At 42.3% G+C, this 14,970-nt stretch overlaps 1 protein-coding gene across 3 annotated transcripts in view; it reads left to right on the top strand.

The window, feature by feature from the left end:
- Positions 1-14,970, top strand: part of tspan11 (tetraspanin 11) — a 73,258-nt gene that overhangs the window by 25,803 nt on the left and 32,485 nt on the right. For all 3 annotated transcript variants that reach the window (XM_043709832.2, XM_043709831.2, XM_087996894.1), the window contains one exon: positions 12,872-12,946. In XM_043709832.2, the coding sequence (XP_043565767.1) occupies positions 12,872-12,946 (75 nt within the window). The remainder of the gene's footprint in view (positions 1-12,871; positions 12,947-14,970) is intronic.

Raw genomic sequence — 14,970 nt, 5'->3', positions numbered from 1 at the left:
GCTCAAGTCAGCACCATGGACAGTAACAAAGGGTTGGTGTCAAGGGCTTTTGCCCAAAACGGTCGATTTTCCTGCTCCTCAGATGCTGCCTGACCTGCTGTGCTTTTCCAGCACCACTCTTATCTTGATGTTAATATCCACACTTCAGTGATTCCAAAGATCCAGAATAGACTCCATCCCCTCAATAGTATCACTTGTGTAAAGTTTGAACCTCCACAACCCCACACTTCCCAATCCAGACATTTTCTAGCCTAAATATTTGATCTCAAAAGCCCAACTCAAATACAAGTACATTTTTTCTTCTTTGCAGATAAAGGCCATTCAGCCTATCAGGTCTGCACCAACCCTCCAAAGAGCATCCCATCCAGACCCAATGCCCCATCCTATGGCTGTAATCACCATGGCTAATCCACCTAGTTTGCACATCCCTGGACACTACAGGCAATTTAGCATGGCCAATGCACCTAACCTGCACATCTTTGGACTGTGAGAGGAAACCGGAGCGTCCGGAGGAATCCCACGCAGAATCGGGGAGAATGTACAAACTCCACACAGACAGACAGTTGCCTAGTGTTGGAATCAAATCTTGGTCCCTAGCACTATGTAGCAACAGTGCTAACCACTGGGCCGCCATGCCATCTCAGTGGTTAGGACTGCTGCCTCACAGCACCAGGGACCCAGGTTTGATTCCAACCTTAGGTGACTGTTTGTCTGTGTGGAGTTTGTACATTTTCCCCATTCTGCGTGGGTAACTGCTCGTGTGGAGTTTGTACATTCTCCCCGTTTCTGCGTGGGATTCCTCCGGATGTTCCGGTTTCCTCCCACAATCCAAAGATGTGCAGGTTAGGTGGATCAGCCATGATAAGTTGCCTGTAGTATCCAGGGAGGTGCAGGCTAGTGGATTAGCCATGGGAAATAGAGAGCGGTGGGGTGGGTCTGGGTGAGATGTTCTACAGAGGGTCAATGTGGACCTGATGGGCTGAATGGCTTGCTTCCACACTGTAGGGATTCTATTATTCTAAGTATGTGCAGTGTAATTTGATGGTCCAATTGTGTAAAATCCCAGGTGTGATTGTGTTAGAATTTCCTGCAATGCTTCCCAAACCTTTTCTGAGCTGTCCCAGATAATTTGAAAGATGAGCTGACAAACTGTCCAAGCCACTTGTTTCTTTATTTTTTTTCCCTCTTGTTTAACACAAGGGATTTTATTATAACACATAAAGTGTAATTTTAATATTTGAGAAGGTTGTAAACCTGGAAAAAGAATAAGAGTCATGTGGCTCCTCATGAAACTGTGTTCATTTCTAACAACTTTCATTTCACCTTTTAATTCCCCAAACTGGCCTGTGCTATTATTAAAAACTTACTTTTTGAATTCTTTCATTGGCTGCTGATATCACTGGAATTCCTCTTGAGCTGACTGACTTGCAAGGCCTTTCAGAGGGTAGTTAAGAGTCAACCGCATTCCTGTGGGTCTAGAGTCACATGATGAGGTAAAGGCAAATACCCTTCCCTAAATTAGTGAAGCTGATGAGTTTTTAACAACAATTAATGAGACTTCATGGACACCATTACTGAATCAAGATTTTACTTCTGTATTTATTCATTTTAAATTGCTGGGATTTGAACTCAAATCTCCACAGCATTAACCTGGGTCTCCAGATTACTAGTCCAGTGATATTACCACTGCACCACAGTCTTCTTATGATGAAATTTGACTATACATCAATGTGCCTGTAGATCAATTAATACTTGACTCCAAAATCTGAGAACACAGCTTTCTATTGGTTCTAGTTTTAGTCTAGGAGAAAGTGAGGACTGCTGAGGCTGGAGACCGGAGTCAAAAAGTGTGATGCTGGAAAAGTGCAGCAGGTCAGGCAGCATCCAAGGAGCAGGAGAATTGATGTTTCCGGTATAAGCCTTTCAGCCTGATGAAACTTTGACTCTCCTGCTCCTTGGATGCTGCCTGACTGGCTGTGCTTTTCCTGCGCTACACTTTCCGACTCTAGTTATAGAAAAATACAGCACAGAACAGGCCCTTTTGCCCACGATGTTGTGCTGAGATTTAATCTTAATGTAAATTATAGGAACTTAACCTACGCACCCCTCAACTCACTGCTATCCATGTGCATGTCCAGCAGTAGTTCAAATGTCCGTAATCCCTCTGCCTCCACCACCACAGCTGGCAACACATTCCATGCATTCACAACTCTCTGCGTAAAGAACCTACCTCTGACGTCTCCTTTATACCTTCCTTCTAATATCTTCAAACTATGACTTCTCGTACCAGTCAATCCTGCCCTGGGGAAAAGTCTGCGTAGTTTTTGCCTGCAAATTAATTTTTAACTGAATTTCAAGACTTACTGGATTGAGATCAGAATTGACAAATTCTGGATTATCAGCCTGGTTTCTAATCAGTGCTTTCATTTAGGTTCAGTTCTTTTTTAGATTGTTTTACTTTATCCAATATCCCTGTCCAGTGTCTGTGATTGAACTTTGCTCTTATAAACTGGAATATTTTCTCATTTAAGACACCAACTGTTGGTAACAAATGTTGTTTGTAACAGTTGCAAATTCAACTGTAGGATAAAACTTTCTCTCATCTTCCCAACAGATTGCCCCAACTGCCAAAGGACAATCTCAATATACTTCTTTTTTCCCAAGAAAAGAATCTGATTGGTTGTTTTGTACTGAATTTCATTGAAACCTCCAAACTTTGTTTACCTGGGATCTTTTCAGCTGGATAGAGCAGATGCCTTCCCAGTCAGAATGAGTGGAGTTTTTAACTGGGGAGAGCTGGGGACACCCCCCATTACTCAAGCATGTTCCAATGACAAGATCTCCTGGGTGTTAATTTTGATCCAAAACAGCCAGTGAGAGAGACAAACAAAACATCATCTTTTGTGGATGGAGTTTATTGACTACTTAATCTTACAGCTTCTTCCAGCCCCTAGTCTTACAAATGCTCCATATATATCTGTGCTCAGACAATTTATCGCAATCACCTGTTTCAGCTTAATGTAAATAATACTAGTTTAAAAAAAAATAATTGAGTAGACGTTAACACTGGGAAATCTAACTGTAAGATCTTTTGTTTTGGGTTTTGCAAATGTGGACTGATTGAGTATATTCTTTCCTCCGTCCGCTATGAACAATGTATATTGCTGCATTTGTTCTGAGCATGTTGGATGTGATTATATGGTTCAGCAGCATGTGTTAAGTAATCCTGAGTGCGCTACTAGCTACACTGCAATGGTACAAGATGCTGGTGAGACCACATCTGGAATACTGTGAGCAATTCTGATCCCCTTATTTAAGAAACGGTATCATTTCATTGGAGACAGTTCAGAGAAGTTTCACTCGGGTGATTCCTGTTATGTAGGGACTGTCTTATGAGCAAAGGCTAAACGGGTTGGGACTCTATTCTCTGGAGTTTGGAAGAATGAGAGATGATCTCATTGAAATGCAGGATTCTTAAGGGGCTTTACAGGCTGAGAGAATGTCTCCCCTCATGAAACAGTCAAAGTTCAGAGAGCATACTCTCAGAATACAGGGGCACCAATTTAAAACTGAGATGAGGAGGAATTTCTACTCTGAGGACTGTGAGTCTTTGGAACTCCATGCCAAGAGAGCTGTGAGGGTCGAGCCCTATTTAAGGCTGAGATATAAAGATTCTGATCAGCTGATCACCTAATGAAGGAGCGTCGCTCCAAAAGCTAGTGTGCTTCCAATTAAACCTGTTGGACTATAACCTGGTGTTGTGTGATTTTTAACTTTGTACACCCCAGTCCAACAACGGCATCTCCGAATCCTGATCAGTTGGGGAAGCAAGGATAACAGAGAAATGTCAGGAATGTGAGGAATGTTGGATCAGCTGTGAACCTATTGAATGGCAGACAATGTCATTGCCTTATGGTCTAACAATCAATTTAAGGGAATCAGTCAAGCTCATGGTGTCATTAGATTACACTTACTGGAATTAAACATACTTTCATACACAGGAAAATGTTTTCCCTAAACAAAAGGAACATGTTTAAGCTTTGTGCCTTTTTTGAATTACCTGGTGACTTGGGAGCCTATAGTTCCCTATTGTTTTCTCAATGGTAGTATATTCACCAAAGTTGCTTGTCAAACAATCATGCCTCTTTTCTTCTGCAGTGCAAATTGTTGTGATCATTTGAAATTTGCCATTCTTGCATTTGTCCTGATGAAAAGCATTAGCGACCCATAGCTCTTTACAGTGAGGGTAAATTTCAGCACCCACTTCAATGTAGGTAAGCCTTGACCCTCTCCATATTGTAGACTATCCCATCATCTCACTCAGGTAAATTTTGGAAATCATCCATCAGTTTTCACTTCTTGCTAACAAAATCCTTACTCTTTTGGTCGCTCAACTGACTAACTGTGAAAGGAGACAGAATTTCTTTTCCACTACCTGTCCCCAGTCTGCAATTTTCCCTCATTGTTATTCAGTCCTAGCAAGCAGTAAGCTCACTTGCCACATCTGGCAAAATGTTCCACATCTGAAACATTAACTTGTTCAGTTGTGTTTTCGGCAATTCTCTGTTTCTTTTTGGTTCCCATTTTCTGCATTTTTCCATTATCTTTCCTCAGCGGAGAAAGTGCATCTCAGTCCAGTGCTGTGTATGCAGGGGCGTTCTCTTTGGTACAGTGCTGCTTAAGCCTTTTCTCAGTGAGGTGTGAGCTCTGCTTAGTCAAGTTAGCCATCCAGAAACTGCCCTATCAGAGACATTGCGGATCAACATTATATGTCAAAGTCAATTTCTATTTCTGACTCTCTGACTGTGCAACATGTCTTGAGATTGTCAAGAGTGCAGCACAGCTGCTCAGATCTGAAAATCGGCTTTATTTAGTCCAGTAGGAATTCCTATTCGGATTCCATTCAGATTCCAGACCGAATCTCTGGAATTCCCACTGTTTCTCTCTCTCCTCCTTTAAAATGATCCTTAGAAACTATCTTTGGACATCTGACTTAAAATCACCTACTTGACATGGTGTCAACCTTCATTTGACAATCAAGTGTTTTGGGATATTTCCATATGCAAAAGTAACTATACAAAGAAAGTTGTTGTTGTACAGTTTAGGGGAGAGGGTGGCATAACACTAATACGAGAGTACGGAGTGTATTAATAATTCCGGGATCAGGCTGAATGCTCTGTGGACATGGGTTCATATCCAACCAAGGCAGATGATTGAATTTAACTTCAAATATTACTAATAAGAAGTAAGCCTCTGGTTTGGAAAGCTGATCTCAGTAATAATGACCAGGAAATTATAGTTGACTGTTGTAAAAGCCCATCTGGCTCACTAATGTCCTTTTAGGGAAGGAAATCTGCCGTCCTTACCTGGTCTGGCCTACAAGTGATCCAGACCCACAGTAAAGTGATTATTCTTAACTGTCCTCTGAAAAAACCAATCAATTCAAGGGGAATTAGGATGGCAACAAATGCCTACGTGCCATAAAAGAAATGCCTACGTGCCATAAAAGAAATGCACCAGAAAACAGACCGACAGTGGGATTGACCAGATTGCTCAACAGAGAGTCAGCATGGACTTATTGGGCTGAATGGCCTCCTTCTCTGCCAACTAAACCATGGGACATTGGTTTACCCATTTTCCCCTCACTGTCTTTCATGCTAACCCTAAAGCTACAACATTTGATCCCGAGATTCCGTCCTTCCTGGGTTCATTCAAATCTCAAACAATTAGAATTCGAACCCTGCAATTTAGGGAAATGTTAACTGAGGAGGGTGCTTGAATCGATATACAATGCTTTATCAGGTCAACACCATTTGCTGTAAAATGGAATGACACATTGATAAACACCATGTAACTTTGAGTTGCCTTTCAGCTATACTCATTTCTATTTGTGGCTCTTGTTCTCTCAGAGGCAGAGGGTGGACAGCGTGGAAACGGACCCTTCAGTCCAACTCGCCCATGCCAACGAGATAGCCTAAATTAATCTAGCTCCATTTACCAGTATTTACATATTTCCCTCCAAACCCTTCTTATTCATGGGCCCATTCAGATCTCTTTAACTGTTATAATTGGTTATAATTGTAAACCCCCCCCCCCCCCTTCCCTACCACCATGTCCTCTGGCAGCTCATTCTATAGAATCACCACCCACTGCATTAAAAAATCCTTAGGTCCCTTTTCAATGTTTCCCTTCTCACCTTAAACCTATGCCCTCTAGTTTTGGATTCCCCTACTCCAGGAAAAAGACCTTGGCTATTCACCCTATCCATGCCCCTCAGGATTTTATAAACATCTCAACCTCCGACCCTCCAGGCAAAATAGCCCCAGCCTATTCAGCCTCTCCCTATAGCTCAAACCCTCCAACCCTGGCAACATCCTTGTAAACCATTCCTGCACCTTTTCAAGTTTAACAACATCTTTCCTATAGCAGGGAGACTAGAACTGAATGCAGTATTCCAATGTAGCCTCCCCAGTGTCCTGTACAGCAACAACATGATCCTCTCTGTCACCTGTATTCAGGTTCACCACCCCAATTGAAATGCTTCACAAGATAATTAAACTCAACGTTGCCAAGAGAAATGAGCAGTGACACCAGGCAAACCTTTGTTTCAGCTAATTATTGGCACCATCTGCTGTGGGCAGAAAGAAGCCAACTAAAATCAGCTGATTGCAAACATTTGCGACAGTTAAAGGAATGGTTGTGTTTGAAAACTCAATAACCGTTGTCTTAGAGTTGAATGACCATAGAAAGGATGAAAAGCTAGGAATTATCTACATGGCAAAGGTTGAAGCAGGAGGTGGCCTGTCCTCTACATACATTTATTCACAATGTCCACAGCCACTGATATACTGAGGACCTTTCCCTTCTACAGATGACTGTGCTAACAGGTGGAAACACATTTTTGTTTTACATTTAAAAACAAAAGCTGCCCAAATGACAAAGGAGAAATTTAGGGAGCTACATCAAAGTGGTGTTGGATGGGAAAGTGATGGCCACTGTCCTGAAAAGCAGATTTGTTCTTAAATATGTGTCTGACTAACATCCAGTGATCTTAACCGCAGTTACAGTATGCACCTCCACAAATTTGATTGACACAGGATTGGAACGTGAACAACAAGACCATTTAGCTCACTGTGTCAGTGCTGTGCAGTTTATCCTACTCCTTTGCTCTGGCTCCACAGCCCTTCAATAATTTATCCGTCTCTTTTCTTTCATTCCTGATCACACCATTTGCCGGGTAAAGAAAGCAAGTCTTCCTCACAATGTCTCTGGTTCTTTTGCCAATTACCTTAAATCTGTCTCCTCTGGTTAGTGACTCTCCTGCTGTTCTGGAAGCTGTTTCTCCTTGTTTACTCAGCCCTTCCTGATTTTGAATGTCTCTATCAAATGACCTCTTCGCATTCTCAACTGCAAAGAGTACAAAGCAGCTATTCTATCTGCCTGGAATCCTGCATTTATGCTCCCATTTTAGTTAATGCAGAACCTCTCTAGGTCTTGACATTATTATAATAAAGTCTGGAGTAGTGCACTGTCATTACCTAGTTCCACTATTCCCTAGTCACAATACAAATGTAAGCATTTTACCCTAGTTACTGATATGACTAATTATCTACATTAGTTTCAGAATACAAAAATAACCTGCCATTCAGGTTTAGGTATGGTTAGGAAGTTTGCAGATGACACAAAAATTGGAGGTGTAGTGGACAGTAAAGAAGTAGAAGAAGCCTCAGTGTACAATGGGATCTTTATCAGATGGGCTAATGGGCTGAGGATTGGCAGACGGAGCTTAATTTAGATAAATGTGAAGTGCTGCATTTTGGAAAGACAAATCAGGACACTTAAAGGTAAGGTCCTGAGGAGTGCTGCTGAATAAAGAGACCTTTAAGTTCAGGTTCATTGTTCCTTGAAAGTGCTGTCACAGGTAGATAGGATAGTGAAGATAGGTAGGCTTTCCTTTATTGGTCAGTGCATTGAGTATAGGAGTTGAAGGTCATGTTGTGGCTGTACAGAACATTGGTTAGGCCATTTTGGAATATTGTGTGCAATTCTGGTCTCCCTCCTCTAAGAAGGATGTTGTGAAACTTGAAAGAGTTCAGAAAAGATTTACAAGGATTTTGCCAGGGTTGGACGGTTTGAGCTATAGGGAGAAGCTGACTAGGCTGGGGCTATTTTCCTGGGAGTGTCAGAGACTGAGGGGGTGACCTTATAGATGTTTATAAAATCATGGAGTATGGATAGAGTAAATAGACAAAGTATTTTCCATGGAGTGGGGAGTCCAGAACTAGAGGGCATAGGTTTAGGGTGAGAGGGGAAAGGTTTAAAAGGGAACTAAAGGCAATTTTCTCACGCAAAGGGTGGTGTATGTATGGAATGAGCTGCCAGAGGAAATGGTGGAGGCTGGTACAATTATACCCATCCAGATGCCTTTTAAATGGTGTATGAATAGGAAGTGAGTAGAGAAATATGGGCCATGTGCTGGCAAATGGGACTAGATTAATTTAGGATATCTGGTCAGCATGATTGATTTGGACCGACGGGTCTATTTCCGTTTTCTATGACTCCATGATTCTTGAATAAACAACAGAATTAATGATTTATTATAAAAGCAACACTTATTTAACATAGATGCAAAGCTGATTAACAATTTGAAATATGAAATTAGAAATATTGTCCCTTCCAAACAACTTAAAATGTACACACTGATTACAAACTTTCTCAGCACAGAATGACTTTAAAAAATATATTTGGCCAAATTATTGTTAATTTTTAATGAAAGAAGGGAACATTGAAATGTTCCGGATGACTTTCAATCCAGCAGGTGGAAATGCAGACTGGTGTCATGAGACACATGGTTTGTCACTTGGATCTCTTCAGAAGCAGTTCATTCATTAGGATTTGATGATTTGGAGGTGCTGGTTTTGGACTGGGGTGTACATTCAATAGAAGATATCAAGAAGGAGCCTTGCAGAAGCTTTTCAGGAGAATTGCTGCATTAGGTCTTTACCTCCTGTACTGGATTTTTGAAAGGATCTCTCTCAAGGTTAGGAAAGGCTGAGTTGCATAACTTCTCTCTTAGGATGCTACACCCAACTTGTCTTATGGAGTCATAGAGTAACACAGCACAGATCCTTTGGTCCAACTCATCCATGCTGACTAAGTTTCCAAAATTGAAACTAATCCTATTTACTTGCATTTGACCCATATCCTTCTAAACCTTTCTTATTCATGTACCTATTCTGGGCAGCACAGTGGCTTAGTGGTTAGCATTACTGCCTCACAGCACCAAGGGCCTGGGTTTGGTTCCACACTCTCTGTGTGGAGTTTGCACATTCTCTCCATGTCTGCATGAGTTTTCCCTGGTTTTCTCCCACAATCCAAAGATGTGCAGATTAGGTGGGTCGACCGTTGTAAATTGCCCATAGTGTTCATGGATGTGTAGGTTAGGTGCATTAGTCAGGGGTAAATGTAGAGGAATAGGATAGGGGAATGGGTCTGTCAGGGATGCTCTTCAGAGAGTTGGTGTGGACTTGTTGGGCCAAATGTTTCCACACTGTAGGGACTCTATGATCTCCCACTTCTTCTGGCAGTTCATTCCACATACAAATCACCCACTGGGTGAAAAAGTTGCCCCTCAGGTCCCTTTTAAATCTTTTTCCTCCCACATTAAAAATACACCCCCTAGTTTGGAACTCCCCTATCCTAGAGAAAAGACCTTTGCTGTTCACTTTATCTATGCCCTTCTTGACATTATAAACCCCAACATAAAGCTCAAACATCCTGAGAGATATAAACAGAGACTCCAGGGAGATAGTGGCAAAGTGGTCATGTCATTGGGCCAGTAATCTATTGGCCCAGGCTAATGAGCTGGGGGCATGGCAGATGGTGTCGTTTAAATTGATTAATAATTATAGCATCTAAAGCTCGTCTCAGTGATAGTCATTGCTTGTTGTAACAACCCATCTGGTTTACCAATGTCCTTCCAGAAGGAAATCTACCATCCATTCCTGGTCTGGCCTACAAGTGACTCCAGACCCACACCAATGTGGATAACTCTTAACTGCCCTCCAAAATGGCTGAGCAAGCCACTCAATTCGACATCAGTTAGGGCTGGGTAACAGACACTGGCCTTGCTGGTAACATCCACATCCCATGTATAAATAAAGACAAATCAAGACACATGACATTTCTGTAAAAGGTTCTACAGTCTTTAAGACTCTGGCTTTTTTAAATGTCCTTTTTTGAAAGAAGTCTAGATTTTCCTTTCATTAATCTTTATTTTCAAAAGAACAAATCCTTGTACCTCGACAAACTGAACAAATTTTTACAATCCCATTAAACATGAGGTCCTCAAACGAATATTGCTAGTGAAAGTAACTTCATAACAAAATCCTTCCTGAGGTGTGGAGTTCAAAATTGGACTCAAGGCTCCAACCAAGGCTAAAGCTCAGCACTACATCCTTGCTTTTGTAATATATGCTTCTATTAATAAAGGTTCCCATTTGCTTTATTTCACTGCATTTTCAAATTGTCCTGCTACTATTAATGGTTTGTATTTGTGCATCCTCAGGTGTCTCTATCCTGTCTCCTCTTTAAAATTAAATGAGTTATTTTACATTGTCATTCCTCCTTCCAAGATGAATTACTTCACAGTTCTCTGTGTTAAATGTTGTCTGTTGTGCAGGCTCCCATTCCATTATTTTATCGTGAGCCAATCTGCATGATTAACTGCCCATCTATGAGCTGACTGGGGTCACTGTGAGGATCTGCTCAGCAGTGGAGAGACCTCACGCTAAGACCCACACCCAGGCCCAGGCAGGCCAAAGCCTGACCTGGAGTGCCTATAAAGCCTCATGACCTTTTTGAGATTGCAGGCTTTCTGATTGGGCCTGGAGCTTCAGGGACATTTTAAAAACTTGGTTCACAAGATCTAAGGGACAACATTTTCACCCAGAGAATGGTGCATGTATGGAATGAGCTGCCAGAGGAAGTGGCGGAGGCTGGTACAATTACAACATTTAAAAGGCATCTGGACGAGTATATGAATAGGAAGGGTTTAGAGGGATGTGGGAGAAAGTGAGGACTGTAGTTGCTGGAGATCAGAGTCAAGAGTGTGGTGCTGGAAAAGCGCAGCCAGTCAGGCAGCATCTGAGGAGCAGGAGAATCGATGTTTTGAGCATAAGCTCTTCATTTGGGTAAATGGGACTAGATTAGGTTAGGATATCTGGTTGGCTTGGACGAGTTGGTCCGAAGGGTCTGTTTCCATGCTGTACATCTCTATGACTCTACGTAGGTGTTGCTGGAAGCCATCCCTAATTGCTCAGATGCTTGTGAATGCAGAGTCAGCCTGATAAATGGCTGCCTCTCAGATGATGTCAGGGAAAGTGTCAATCTGAGCTCAGGACTTGGAAATGAGGGAAACTCCCTCCTTATAGCCCAAAAGCAGAAGATTCTGCCCATTGCTTCATTGTGGAACAGTTCAGTACTTTGTACCGAAATGATAGAATCCATGGTTTGAAAGCTTGTACATTTTATCTCGACTTAATTGGCAAGTTTTGTTTGCACCAATAACCATGCCCCATTGTTTCTTAGGCTGTCCCAAAATGTACAAAATCCAAACGGGACCACCAAAAGCATCAATTTTAAAAAATAGAAATTGCTGGAAAAACTCAGCAGGTCTGGCAGCATCTGTGGAGAGAAAGCAGAGTTAATGTTTCAGGTCCCGTGACCTTTGTTCACACAAAGCATCAATTTGCCTGAATAGCTGTAATTCTGGCCAAAAGCTATTCACACTAAACTTCACCACTAATGGAAAATGCCGCTATTCTAACATGTTTAATTTTTACAAATGATCTGTGACTCTAAAGGGTGAAGAAAGAAAGGATCTACCACTAGTTGATTTAAACTATACCCATTTTAAACCCCTAACTATATACACATGCGCTCACATTCAACACTGGCAGAAGACAAGTTTGATACATGTTACGGTGGAAAGGAACAGAGCCAGGGTAAGCAAAATTCCAAAGCTCTTGGCAAATCATGAGCTTCATTATTGAAGTCCCACACTATCAGTTTGCCAATCAGTCACTGGGAACTCAGGCTTAGGGTTTTAAACAATGAGATGATATGTGCTTTTCTGTCATGCATCGTGGGAAAGGCAGGTGAGGGGTGCAGAGGCAAGGGCCAGGAGTGTGATGTTTAGCGAACGCTCTCTCACCTTCAATTAGACCCAGGTTGGAGCAAATTCCACCCCGACAGGCTTGTTCTCCAAGCTTCCTTGTTGGAAAATGGGGGATTCAGAGGCTACTCCTCTCCTTGTCATTCATGCCTCCTGTAGCCCCCAAAGGCAAGCAGACTTCCCCTAGTTCCTCATTTGTGAAACTAACCACCATTATTGCAGGTCAGGGAGGCAGGAAGCAACTCAGTGACTTGAGTCAATTGTGTGGCCATTGATTGACCATTTCAGGGCCTTAACCAGTGATGCATCAAGAGGGTTGTCCATGGACCCTGTCACCCAGAGCTTCATTGCTGAAGAGGCAGGAAGGGTGAGGCAACTACCTCATGGGACCAACACACTCAGTTAATTTCTCTCTCACCATCTTCCCAGGAAGGGAACAATTGTTGAAAAGTAAGGAGTCCACTGTCAAAGCTTGAATTCCATTAAAGAAACTGTAAGTGTGAAAAAAATGACATTATTATTGTGAGGAATAAAACAATGCAATGCAAAAAGCTCTATAGTTGGGAACTCCAGTTTGACCCATTGGGTGTAAGATATGGCTATGTTAAAGGTTGTGTAGAATGGAACTACTTTTAATACAGAGGATGCTTTCACTAAAACGATGATGGTGATAATTGTTCTGTTTTACCTTTTCAGTACTTTTCCCTACTCCTGCTGGTCTTCCTGACTGAGCTGGTGGCTGGAATTCTTGCTTGTGTTTACTACCAGCAGGTAAGCTTGAATCTGCTTTTGTAAAATGACCCATATTGATAGATGAGGTGAGTGGAATGTCTCAGTGAGGAGAAGATGGTGGAGTGATACATTAAAGCTTGCATATGCTGTACTGCAGACTATTACATCCCAGTTTAAGCCGGCAGTCACCAAACAGCAAGTCCCTTGTCAAACTTGTAGGGCCTTTATGACAATAGGTTCCAGCATTTCCCCATTGACCAATGTCAACCAAACTGACCTACAGTTCCCGATTCCTCTCTCCCTCAGCTTGTGCTAATAGTGTTACATTTTCCAACTTTTAGTCTGATGAGAGTGTTCCCCAAGCTTGGGAATGTTGGAAGATCCTAGCCAGCACCTCCAGCTATCACGTTTCAAACTCAGGAATGAACCTTAGATCTAGGTTGGCTTTCTTGTCTGGGAGTGATTTGAGGCTCTCAAGTTGTCAATTAATGATCAAATGAGGATCTCATCCCGTGCCTGCTGGTATTCAGTCAGTAGTGAGGGGTGAGGGGTCATTGGGGGCTGTATACCACTTGAGCATGTTGCCAGCTGTACCCTCAAACCCACCCTAACGGCTTGTTTTTGGATGGCGTTGGCTCCCTGTTTATTCAGCATGCTCTGCTAAAGGTAGCCCACAGAGCAGACCCTCCCCACCCTATACAGCAACTCCCCTTGCAGCCCATACTCATAACCACACATAGCTCTTTCTTCGGCTCCTGCCAAACTTGCTGACCCTAGGCCACCCACTGTCCCTGTAGTGGCCATGGCTTCTGATGGGACTGCAGAGATTGAAGAAGAGCAGCTGAGTCATGAATTGGTAGGTGGCTCATGGATCCAGGCTCCTTACTGCGTTATTGACAATCCCATCCAGATCTCCGGAATGGCAGCATGGTTCTAGGGATGGTGGGGCTGGGTGATGTGCACTGATTCTCCAGCTGATGGGCCGGGCCACCATAATATGAATTACCTTTTTCCCTTTCTGTAGTGTGACTGCAGCTGCTGGATACCATCCTGTAGGTATTAACAAGGATTAGAGGACAGAATTCCAGAGATATATTTGAGTCATCATCTGTGAAGCTGTGCTCCTGAATTCAGTGCAGCAAGGTAGCACTGTAGTTTTATTCAGCTTCCCAGTTATCTGAATATTGCACTCAGTAACTATTAGATGGGGACCAGTGACTGAAGTAAAACTGATAGCATCAAAACAATGTTTTTTTTATTTTAAACCCTTTGAAACTCTCCAATAAGAAACTCAAAGGATGAGTGAGGCTATTTCTGGACGAATACGATTGCCTTGTGAAGTTAGCGGGAATGCCGAAGGTATTAAGTGAGGACTTTGCATCTGTCTTGAATGCAGAGGCTGATGCTGCTGCCAGTCATAGAGAAAAAGAGTAGGCAGTGGCCCTGTTGGATGGGATGAAATTAGGTGAAAGAGGAGGTGTGTGAACTGTTGGCAGGGCTCATAGTAGAAATGTCACTTGGTCCCAATGGAAAACATCCTCAGTTACAGAGGGACATAACCGAGGAAAGTGCAGGATACAGTTCTACAATGCTTCATGAAAAATTTGAATGGAGCCAGATTACGACCCTACAAAGGGGAGAGGTGGACAATTACAAACCTAACTTTGGAGGTAATGTGAGTCAAAAATGCTGGAGAAATTCAGCAGGTCTGGTAGCATCTGTAGAAACAAAGAGACAGAGTTAATATTTCAGGGCAATGACCTTGTTACCCAAAAGCATCCTCAAACCTTTCACCCAGGTATGCTTCAACTTGTCTGTCAGACAAGGAGTCAACTCAGACTTTAATTAAACAAACTTTTATTTATTTAACACTTTAGTACCAATATTCAATATAAAACATACACTTCTTACTTCATCAAGCTTAATTGCAACTTTACCTCACTTTAACTTAATTAACATTGAACTCCAACTTTAACTCTATAACTTTGGCTTGAAACAAATACTACCTCAATTCGAGTGAAGTTGCCAACTTTGCTGTCAGTGTAGATCTGGCCTTATGGTTC

Source organism: Chiloscyllium plagiosum, unplaced genomic scaffold (genome assembly GCF_037043375.1).
Source record: "Chiloscyllium plagiosum isolate Xiang-an unplaced genomic scaffold, Cpla_swu_hap1 HiC_scaffold_19, whole genome shotgun sequence".
Classification (NCBI taxonomy): Eukaryota; Metazoa; Chordata; class Chondrichthyes; order Orectolobiformes; family Hemiscylliidae; genus Chiloscyllium; species Chiloscyllium plagiosum.
Note: the sequence above shows the minus strand (reverse complement) of the source record. Positions and strands in the feature narration are given on the sequence as shown.